At 35.9% G+C, this 12,065-nt stretch overlaps 2 protein-coding genes across 2 annotated transcripts; both read right to left on the bottom strand.

Annotated features, from left to right (window-relative positions):
- Positions 1–3,010: 3,010 nt before the first annotated feature.
- LOC111209030 lies at positions 3,011–3,943 on the bottom strand. Its single transcript, XM_022708748.1, has one exon. The coding sequence runs from the start codon at positions 3,941–3,943 to the stop codon at positions 3,011–3,013; it is 933 nt and encodes a 310-aa protein (XP_022564469.1).
- Positions 3,944–9,472: 5,529 nt separating this feature from the next.
- LOC111208496 (small polypeptide DEVIL 20-like) lies at positions 9,473–10,188 on the bottom strand. Its single transcript, XM_022707540.2, has one exon. The coding sequence runs from the start codon at positions 9,894–9,896 to the stop codon at positions 9,723–9,725; it is 174 nt and encodes a 57-aa protein (XP_022563261.1). The 5' UTR covers positions 9,897–10,188; the 3' UTR covers positions 9,473–9,722.
- Positions 10,189–12,065: the final 1,877 nt, after the last annotated feature.

Raw genomic sequence — 12,065 nt, forward strand, 5'->3', positions numbered from 1 at the left:
TCTAACCATTTTCTACACACTCTCGTATAAAATGATATCTCTTATGTATATGTTTATTTCTTCCATGGAAGACCGAATTTCTTGTCAGTGCGATTGCAGACTGATTATCAATTCGAATGGTGACCTCTCGCTTGGTTGATCCGTGATCTCACATAATAAGTCTTGTAACCAAATGGCTTGTCTTGCGGCCTCTATTCCTGCCATGAATTCGGCTTCGCAGGATGACAAAGCAAATGTGTCTTGCTTTTGTGAACACCACGTGATTGGACTCTCTCCAAGATAGAAGATATGGCATGTCGTACTTTTCCCATCGTCTGGATCAGACTCAAAACTACTATCGCTGTAGCCTATAAGTCTTGGAACCTTTAGTGAACTCCTCTCGAATGTTAGACCATACGAAACACTCCTTCGCAGATATCTCAGCACTTGTTTCATTGCAGCACCATGTGATTTTCTTGGGCTCTGCATGTATCGTGAAAGAACTCCAACACTATAAGACAAATCGGGTCGCGTGTGGAGAAGGTAACGTGGACACCCTATGTTTCTTCTGAACCTCGTTGCATCAATCTCTCTTTCGTGTTCTGCTTTTGACAACTTTAGACCGAGTTCCATCGGTGTTTGGACAGGATTGCATTTTTCCATTCCATCTTCTTCTAAAATCTTCGAAGCATAACTTCTCTGTACTAGTGAAATTCCATTCTCGTATTGGCATACTTCTATTCCAAGATAATAAGTGAGTTTGCCTAGATCACTCATGTCGAACTTGCTTGACATGTTATCCTTGAACTCCTTGATCATCTTAAAGTTGGTGCCGGTCACGAACAGATCGTCCACGTAGACTGCAACTATTAATAGCTCGCTGTTTACCATCTTGCGATAAACCGAAGGCTCCTTAGAATATTTTTTAAACTGAAGTTCTCAGAGTATCTGGTTTAGTTTATTGTTCCACCCCCGTGGAGCTTGCCTCAATCCGTATGCGCCTTGTTAAGTTTATACACCTTTCCTTCTTCTCCTTTCTTTTCATATCCCTCAGGTTGCATAACATAAATAGTTTCCTTTAGCTCTCCGTGTAGGAACGCTGTTTTAACGTCCAAGTGATGTACCTCCCATCCATTCGTAGCTGCTAGGTTAACAAGGAGTCTTCTGGTTTCAAGTCGTGGTACTGGCGCGAAAACCTCATCAAAGTCAATTCCATGACGCTGTACATACCCTTAAGCAACTAGCCTTGATTTGTACTTGTTAATGCTTCCATCTGAGTTTCGTTTGATCTTAAATACCCACTTAAGACCAATAGCTTTGGCTCCATATGGTAACTCAAGTAAGATCCATGTATCATTCTTCTCGATGGAGATTATTTCTTCCTCACAGGCTCGTCTCCACTCCTTTGAGTCCTTAGCTTCACCAAAATTTTGTGGCTCATGGTTCAAAAACATCAATATCTCTTCACCAAGTTCTTCGGCAAGTAGAATATAATCGTCGAGGTACTTTGGTTTGTTGTGTTGTCTCTCTGATCTTCTTAACACTTGTGTTTCTTCTTCTACCATCTCTTCTTGGTCATCAATAACCACTGTTTCTTCTTCTTCGCTAGTGCCTTGTTTTAGACGCAACTGTTCCTCTTTCTCAATGTGATCATCGACTCCGTAATTCCCAAACTTCCCAATAGATATCATGAAGTCTCCAATGCTCTGTTCTTCCATGTTAACCTCACTCCAGTTCCATCCTCTCGACTTGTCAAATACCACATCTCTGCTTATCACTATTTTTCGAGTTTGTGGATCTAGTAGGTGATAAGCCTTTGATCCCGGTTCCGTTCCTAGGTGTACTAGCATTCGTGCTCGATCATCTAATTTCTTCAAGAGCTTTTTATCCACTTTTGCATATTCTATGCAACCGAAAACTCGCAGGTGCTCAATATTTGGTTTCTTGTTACGAAAACCTTCATACGGCGTCTTCTCCTTTAAAGCTCGGGTGGCCACACGATTTAGTAGATAGGTTGAGTGACGTATGGCTTCTCCCCAAAGATAGTGTGGCATATGCATATGTTTGACAATGCTTCTCGCCATCTCCAACATTGTTCTGTTTCTACGCTCCACAACTCCGTTCTGTTGCGGTGTATATGGTGCCGTTAGGTGCCGTTTGATGCTAAAACTGTCACAGAAGTCGTTAAAATCCTTGAACACGAACTCTCCTCCCATATACGTTCTGAAATTCATATTTTCTTTCATGTTTCTCTTTCTATAACTTCCTTGAGCTTCTTAAATTTGCTGAATGCTTCGCTCTTCTCCTTTATCAACATTGTCCACATATATCTTGTGTTATCATCAATAACCACAAATATGTACATATTTCCAGTTGGACTTCTCGGTGTTATAGGTCCGCACAAGTCGCCGTGGAGTAGCTCTAGTTTCTCTCCTGCTCGGTATGTGGTGGCTTTAGGGAAGGAGTGTCTCGCTTGCTTGCCAAGCAAACATGAACCGCATACTTCTTTCTCAATATTTATACTAGGGAGCCCGGGTACAAGCTCCTTTTGTATCATGCCTTTCAATGACTCGAAGTTTATGTGCCTTAACCGGGCATGCCAGCGCTTTGTTTCACTTGCCGAAGATAGATACAAACGCGCATTGCTCCTGATTCCCATGTGAACCTTGCACAGTCTGTTCTTTGATCTCTTTGCTTTCACAGGTAACTTTCCATGTTGATCGTGTATTGTTAACTATTCTCCTCGTAGCCTTATGTCACAACCCGCTTCTGTAGCTTGACCCAAACTTATAATATTGCTTTTCAAGTCAGGGATGTAATAAACGTCTATCATCTTCCCTGCTTCTCCATTCATATTTGCAAAGGAAATCGTACCCTTGCCTTTGATGTCTATCCTCGAATTATCTCCAAATCTTACTTTTTCGGTGATGGTATTTTCTATTCTCGAAAAATATCTTCGATCTCTAGTCATATGGTTACTTTCTCCATTATCAAGGTACCATATGTTTTCTCCTCCAGAATTTGTCTCATATTATTTAGGTAAGACATTCTTCTCGTTTAGAAATACCACCTCATGCATCATGAGCTCATCAGCTTCTTGTGTGTCAGTATTGTCAGCTTCATGAGTCTCCTGCAATTTGAGAAGAAGTTCCGGACATTGGACGACAAAATGGCCAACCTTGTCACATCGATAACAAGTTATCTTTGATGCATCTCTTTCAGCATATCCTCTTCCTCTATTGTATCCTTCATTATACCCTCGTCCTCCATTATAACGGCCACGTCCCCTTCCTCTGTTGTTGTAGGGACGTTTTCCGCCTCCTCTACCTCTTCCTCTAGACGAATCTCCTTGGTAGTAATTTGAATTGTCTGAGGAATGCGATCGACTTGATTGATCACGGTTGGTTTGACCACTTTGTCCGTCGTTATTTGTATACATCAGCTTAGCTTGATCTTCTTCTCCATCTTCTTCATCTAATATTCTTTCTTCGTATGCTTTTAGACGTCCAATGATGTCTTCAAAGTTTGTTTTGTGAAGGTCCAACACCTGTTCAATAGAAGCCACAATGTGTATGTATTTCTTTCGAGGTAAACTCAAGAGAAATTTCTTCACCAGCTTGGCTTCCTCGATGTTAACTCCCAACGCAGATGACTTGGAAGCGAGCTCTGATAATTTTCCACCAAAATCGTCTATACTCTCGGTTTCTTTCATCTTCAATCTATTGAACTCGATCATCAACGTCTGTAGTCTTGCTTCCTTTACTCGCTCAGCTCCCACGTATCTTGCTTTGATGGCTTCCCATACTTGCTTAGCTTTATCAAGTTCTCCTACTTGCAGGATTAATGTTTCTGGTATTGATTGAAACAACAAAGCTAGTGCTAGGTCGTTTTTCTTAATGCTCGCAGTCTTTGTCTCTATTGCTTCCCAAACCTCGTGCACCCTCAATGTGATTCTCATCCTCATAACTCATACTGTATAATTGGTTTGGTTAAGCATAGGACACTTTATTGAAGAGGACCCTCAGCTCCTCCTTCTTTCACCTTGCTCGTCGCTTCCACAATATCACCCATGATCTCCGTTTAGCTCTGATACCAAATCTAGAAATCAAACTTTGAAAATATGAATGCATGAACTCACAAGATAAGAACTCTTCTTATTAATCTATTGAGGAAACTAACTCAAAACTTCAAGCTCATAAAACTCACATTTTAGATCATCTCATGAACTCTCATTATATATCTCTATATTTATCTTAATCCTATTAGTAAACACATATATTTAGATAACTCTAAACTAAGATAACCCTTATCTTCTTATTCTCCAATTTCTCTTAGGATTATGATTGCTTCTTTCTCAAGCTATCTTCAAACTTACTTCAACACACGCCAGTCTCAAAGAAGTCCCGGGGACATCCGATTTGGTTCGTCGGAGTTGCAAGCTTTGACTTTTCATTCTTTTTTTTCTCATTTTATTAATTTCCTTCTTAGATTTGTTTCGCATGTTTTGTCAAAATCTCTTTGTTTTCGTGTTCTTTCATTGTTTCACCGTTGAATCGGATTTCTTGTACTATTCGGATCTTTTTTTATGGTTGATATTAATGAAATTCTAATTAATAATAATAATTGTAATAATTATGTAATTAGATATTAACATTTTCTACTTTTCTGAAATATTCATAGAGACCATACCATTGTAGATGTTTTTAGAGATGAAATCTATAGTTATTTGAATTTCGAAAATGGCTTGAGCATGTAAACCACAATTTTGTTGTTGTCAGATGAAATATATACTAGTGATTTGGTACTCGTGATCCAAGTTCCATAAAAAAAAATGGCCCGACTGATCTATAGGATGATCACAAGACTATTCGATAAAAGATTTATCAACATTAGAATCGAGCTTGGGTCTGTAATAAAATTTAAATTATGTTGCCAATAAGGCGATAATGAACGTATAGTAGTCCCACATCCTAATTCGTATATCTCTTAAGTAACGGTACACTCGTACGAATCAAGTCAGCTAGCATATACATTGGTATTATCAGTTTTGATTTGAAAACATTTTTTTTTTGATAAACCCTATCGGCTGATCCGGTCGACTCCGGGAGAAACGCATTTAGTGCTACAGAGTGTACTAGCCCGAAAATGTACCACACTGCCTGATCCGAGTGTGGAATACTTTCCGACTAATACCAGGGGGTAGACCAATCATCTGTTATGGTCCACCATGTAAACCACTTGGCCGATGCCCATGTCCAGACTGGCCAAATAGTGATAATTTAGTTCTCAGAGAGAATCAAACCCAAAATCGATGTGGGTACACACCAAGCCCCAAGAGATTGTCGTTAGGCTACCATGGTTTTGATTTGGAAACATGGCAGCAACTATATTTGGTTGGTATAGGAGATTTAACCAACAAAAGAAGTCAAAACCTTTATTTGTTGTGCTCATTCTCATAGAATTTATAGCTAGATAATGGTGTAAAGACGAAAGAGGGCGGTCATGGGGGTTGGCCCGCCTTCTTGGAGAATCTACACACGCACGTTAGAAGTCTATAAAGACTGCTACAAAGAGACACCGCCACGTGGGGGGTCTAGTTTAGAAACTCACACGACTACTCGATAGCATCAACCTTTTATTTTTATTTTTATTTTTATTTTTATTTTTATTTTTATTTTTATTTTCTATTGTGTATAGTACTGATTCATTCGTCTTGGAAACAAAAAAGTTTGAAACCTTAATTAATCTTGATGTGATGAATAACAGATACTATCATATTTTAATTTCTTACATAACAAAACTGATCGACCTAAAACATTTCAAATACGATATATATATTCATTACACTAAAAATTATATATTGAGGTTATTGTTATTTAATTTATAAGTGGTGAAGATATTATAATATATTGAGGTTATGGAAAAAAGGTCGTAAGAGAAATATTGGAAAGAGGAAACGGAGGAAAGTGTTTGGGTTTCAACGTGTGTCAGAGAAATGCACGTGTTTCCTCTTCTTTTCCAACCCTAACGGGTCCCAAAACTTATCAATTCTCATCCTTTTTCTCATCTTTTCTATTATGTCCAATCGCCTTTTTACATCCGTAATAATCTTCGATTTAAGTTTTCTTTTTTTTTTGGTGTAAATGTTAATAAGAATTTAAAATTTAAATAACTTTGTATCTTTACTTTTATTTTAGAGTACGTAGAAGACTAACTAAAGAGCAAAGACACCAATCCAAGATATTGCATATGCCACATATAGATGAGGGAACTAAATCTATTTATTATACTTTTATATGTTGATAGTTTTGATAAATATTTGTTGTGTTTGACATGTTTTTCTCTTTTCATGACGCATTTCGTGCCTCGAAATTAAAACAAATTCTTTTAACCCATTTCATATCTCCAACTTATAATTTCAAAGATGATACTGTCGTTCTGTTCTTAGTACTATATACGTACTTAAATTATAATATAATTTGTGTGTTCTCAGATGATATACAGTGTGGTGAGGGTGTGGAAATGTAACTAGGGGTTCTTTAAAAGTACTTTGAATATGCACTTTAACGGTATATATCTTTCCCTTTCTCGCTAATTTGTAGTAATGTGATATATATTGCAAAACTCAAAACTCTAACGTATGTATCTTTACAAATTTCTTCCTAATTTTGTAGCAACGTTAAACATAAAAAGTAGCAAAACAACAAAACTCTCAACCGGATACTGATTCAAAGTTAGGGGAAGACAATAAATAGAAATATAATTTTAAATAGCAGAGTTATAGAAAACATCCTAATGTATTATCGGGGCAATAATCATGAGACTAACGTTATGTTTTCCCATCTCTTTCGTCAATGATGCTGACTTTGTACAAATCAAGTTTCCATCATAAAAAGTAACAAAAGAAAAGAGTAGCAAAGTCGCTCTCAATTATCGCAAATATCATAAATAATTGGGGAAAACTGAAAATTTCACTTAGAAAACAGCTTGATAAAACAATGTTCTGATTCTGTAGATATAAATACAACAGTGGAAAAACGATGAAAAATAGTAACGAGGAGGGACCGCACGAGTGTATATGCACACCTTTCAATCAAGGATTCCCATTGTCGGCTCACAAATTTCCACCTACATTTGGTTTTTAACATATGTACTACATAATACTCACGATCCAAATATTCAAGCCGGACATGGATATTAAGATTCACCATGTATAACGCGCAAAAGCGAACAATCATATATTTTGTTAATTTTCTAGAGTATTTCATCACTAGATACACCAATAATTCAAAACGTTGCGAAAGAATTAATGTATTTTATCATCGCTTGCGCCTTGCGGCGTGTCGGAGATGTTCAAGACTTGGAGCAAAAGCATGCACGTGATGTTGGATTCGTTTTAAATTATTTACTTTTTTGGCTTCGGATTCTTTTCACATCTTATATAATAACCACTGTTACTATTGTTTACTACTATTGGGTCGTATTTTCTTTTTAAGTGGTGGTCACAATGACTATATTGTTTTTAGCAAAAGGAAACAGTATAACAGTACATTGGTCAAAATTCGTGATTGTACTTTGGAAAAATTCATACGTATTTTATCTGCAGTACGATATATTTTTTGGGGACTTGGGAGTGAAAATACTGATATCTTTCGCTTTACACCTTTACATCTATTATATAAGATATGTTTTTACGATGAACCATTCATCAAAGGACTTGACACAACTTATTTCATATTATTATTATTATTATTATTATTATTTTTTTGTAACTGACTTATTTCATATTATTACTTTCACTTGATTCCTAGATGGTTCGTATCTTATATATTCCTTCGCTTTTCCTTTACTATAAGCATTAATAAATTTATGAACGGATGAAAAACACTAAAGTCAGAGTGTCTAAATGTTACTGTTATCCTTTTCACAATCCAACTTTTAATCTAGACGATGATTAACCCCAGTCTCTTATCTGAGATTTTTAGTTTCGGCTAAGAGACAGGTTCTTAACTTTTCTTAGATTTTAACTAAGAAAAGCTAAAAACCGTCTCTTAAATAAGAGATATAAGAGCATGATTAACGGATGTTCTTAGAATAGGGTTCTTAGCAGAATATAAGAATCCGTCTCTTAACTTTTAAGTAAAAAAACTAAGAACCGGCTCTTAAATAAGAGATTTAAGAACCGGTTCTTAACTTTTTTAGTTAAAAATTAAGAGACGGATTTTTATATTCCGATAAGAACCCCAGCTTAAGAACTCCCCGTTAATCATGGTATAAGAACCGGCTCTTAGCCGAAAAGTGTAAAAAAAGCAAACAAAAAAGTGTCAAATCATGAGTTAAGAACCTCAAATTAAGAACCCCGGTTAATCATGCTCTAAGAGCCGTCTCTTAGCCGAAAAGTGTAAAAAAAAAAAAAAATGTCAAATCATATCATGTCCTTAGCTATGAACCCCCCACCCCCCCATATTTAAGAGCCGGTTCTTAGCTTTTTTAGTTAAAAATTAAGAGACGGATTTTTATATTCCGATAAGAACCCCAGCTTAAGAACTCCCCGTTAATCATGGTATAAGAACCGGCTCTTAGCCGAAAAGTGTAAAAAAAGCAAACAAAAAGTGTCAAATCATGAGTTAAGAACCTCAAATTAAGAACCCCGGTTAATCATGCTCTAAAAGCCGTCTCTTAGCCGAAAAGTGTAAAAAAAAAAAAAAAAATGTCAAATCATGAGTTAAAAACCTCGGCTTTAATCATGTCCTTAGCTATGAACCCCCCCCCCCCCCCCCCCCCCCCCCCCCCCCCCCCCCCCCCCCCCCCCCCCCCAAAAAAAAAAAAAAACAAAAAACAACTACATGATTAACCTAGGTACTGCATGTTGAAACATCTCAGCTTCCCCAAACCGACAAAATAGAAAAGAAAATGGAGCATACTTTCCATTTGTATTATTTGTGTGAATTTGACTCGAGTCACATGGACTCTAAGGCTGTAGACTTTATCATAATTCACCTATTATCTTTCTGGCATTGTTACATTGTGTTATATAATTTCCCATTGCATATTCAACGTCACTGAACTTCACTCAGAATACGATTCTATTGTGCATTGATAATCTGAAATATAGGTGAACACTAATGTTGATAGACAGCTACGTTGTTTTTTTGTTGGGTATTATTAGATGTTATATATAAGCATAGTGGATGAGATTGATCTATGACCTCAATATCTATGATGTTTTCAAAATAAAATTTCAGTGCGGAAGATATATATTATAATGACCTATTCAGAAATACAACTGGCACAAATAAGTGTATTTTTATGAAGTTTGTAATTATGCTAAAAACACAAGCTTTTGGCTCTTCTATTATCTCATAAGATATGGTTTATGATCATGACAATGAGCATTAATTCGGAGCCTCAACGCATGGTCTGAGTATAATTAAAGTTTCGCATACACAATTCCAAGTAAAGTGAAGATCTTTCAGGTCCAAAGCGTTAGGAAAAAACAAGAGAGAGTAAATAATTAGTTATTTGAACAACTACAAACTTATTTAGAAGTTACCATTCAAAAAGCCAAACGAAATACATAAATTACAAATCAATAAAGCATTTCTACGAATGCATTACATCAATTTCATATATTCATGTGTATATATAACTTAAATAGCAACGCTAGTCCAAATGTTTGATACTAGAGGGAGAAGTGAAAAGGGCAATCCCTAAAAGAAGAGAATAAAGCATAAGGTAAAAGTCTAATTCGAAACACGGTCTCGGTCGTGGTCACGCTCACGCCCGCAGACTAGCATGGCGATACAACGGGCAAGGATGTAAAACTTGCCTCTCTGTTTCTTCACTTTGTGGCTACACTTCTCTCCAAACGTCTTGCACCGCTCGCATGCTCTGCTCGTGCTGTTTTCTTCTTTCATTGCTTTTTTTTTCACTTGGCCAACACTATACTAGCTAGGAAGCGATGTTGTATCCTTTATCGAAAAATGGAGTTTTTTTGTGGTTTCTGCTTCTGGAAATTTGTAGTAAAGATGTGAAGTGAGGGAGAGAGAGGGAGCGGTAAGTCAATATATGGAGGGAACGAAACAATGAATAAGAGCGAGGGGTCATTGGCTTTGGTACGATAAATGATGGATAGTAACATGTTTTGTTTTCTAGAAATACGTAGCATTAATATGTGATGTTATGCATTTTAGAAAATAGTAATAATGTCGTACGTGTTCTGTTGTTTGGGCTCTACCGGTGAGTGTTTTAGGTATTAAAAAGGAATCCCTAGATTGAGTGAAGAGGTAGAAAAAAACAATAGTGTTTTTACTTTTATTCGGAGTATGTGTAATTACTGATATATTATATCATACTATGAATCCTAAAAGATAATAGATTACTGAGAATACGTTTAACGGCAATATTATTGGTAGGACTAATTTTTAAATCCTTAGATTAGTTTATTGTTATTTTGATGTTAAGAGACAAAGGTAAGAGACAATTCCAAAAGTTAAGATTATTGGTAGGACATTTTGTTGTCTCTTAGTAAATTAATTATTTATTTTAATAAATATTAACATATAAAAGATAAATTTAAAATAAAACATATAACATTAAAATTGAAAACATGAAAAAAATTACAAAGTTGCCAAAAAAAATAAGAAAAAAATTACAAACATCATAAAAAAAACAAACAAACAAACAACGAGAAAAGGTCTTTGCCCTACACCGCTTCCTTCTCCAATCGCATTCTGCCACCTGTGACGAAGGACGAGCGTAAAAACTTCTTAATCAAGGACGTTCGACTAACATTTTTTAGTAATTTAAGCTTTTTTCATTTTTTTAGGCCCAAAAATGCTAAGGACTAGGCCCAAGGACCACGATAATCATGTCCTAAGGGTTTACGTATCTCAGCAAAGTTTCTTATTAAGTTTAATCAAAAGTATACACATGGAGAATTGACCAGTCCTTTAAATTTCAAGAAATAGCGAACAAATGTTGGTAGCTATCGGCTGACGAAATGTTACCATAATTTCACTTTTAATTTTACGAAGAAGATTGATTTTACAATTTCGAATTTTTACCTATCAAAAACTGTTTTGGACTAAAAACATCGTATGAAATTCACAATTACTAAAAATATTAGTTTTGATTATATTTATATAATGAATGTGAACTGAACGGTAACATTTATGACTATATATCTTTAGAGGGAACTATTTAAACATTTGAGCTGGAAAGATAGCATATTCAATTCGCCTCATAGGACGAACTTGCATGTGTGCAATCTGAAGAGATGTAATCATATAACCACATCCAGAGTGGACTAGGACCCGATGTTCTCTATTAAATATTTTCTTTAGTCTTAGTCAAACATTTGATTTAAATGTGCATACTTATTGGTAGAGCTTTGGTGAACATCTGAAATGTGAATGGTCGGTCTGCGTAGACCGGTCCCCACATAGGTAATTCCGGTCAGCGCGGCAGCTCAATACTCAATAGGCTCGTACGACATAAACCACACTTTTCCTTTGAAGGTTACGTATCAAAATTGATTGTACTCTTCCTTCGCACATGACCCTATTGAAGTAACAACACGTAGAATTCTTGTTTCATCTTTTTCTTTGTGTTGTCATTGTAAGTAGTCAAAGGCAGTATTAAGATAGCTCATTTAGAATTCATGCTCAAAAGAACTTATTTAAACAGAAAATAAAACTAATAATGATGTAGCTCATTGAGTTTCATTAAGTGTAGGAAAATAGAAGAAAAGGAAAAAAAAATTGAAGATGCACCAAGTTTAGCAATGCTTTGATTGAGAATACAAATATATAGGATGAAAGGAGATGCAACTCTCAAGGTTAGTTCTCTTCATCTCTTCACACACATTAACTGATACATGAATATATCTTCATAAGAACTTAATTACATGGACTTTTGGATTTGTCATGAGTCATAATATTAGGCTTTTGTGTATGCTTTAATACCCTCTAGAAAACTTGTAATGGCTGAAACTCTCCTAGTTTGAAAGTCCAAATAGATTACTTGACAGGAACATCAATAGTCAAAGAAGGATCAAATGGCATATATCTACCACCATTTAGATA

The sequence above is a fragment of the Brassica napus genome, chromosome C8, assembly GCF_020379485.1.
Source record: "Brassica napus cultivar Da-Ae chromosome C8, Da-Ae, whole genome shotgun sequence".
Lineage (NCBI taxonomy): Eukaryota > Viridiplantae > Streptophyta > Magnoliopsida > Brassicales > Brassicaceae > Brassica > Brassica napus.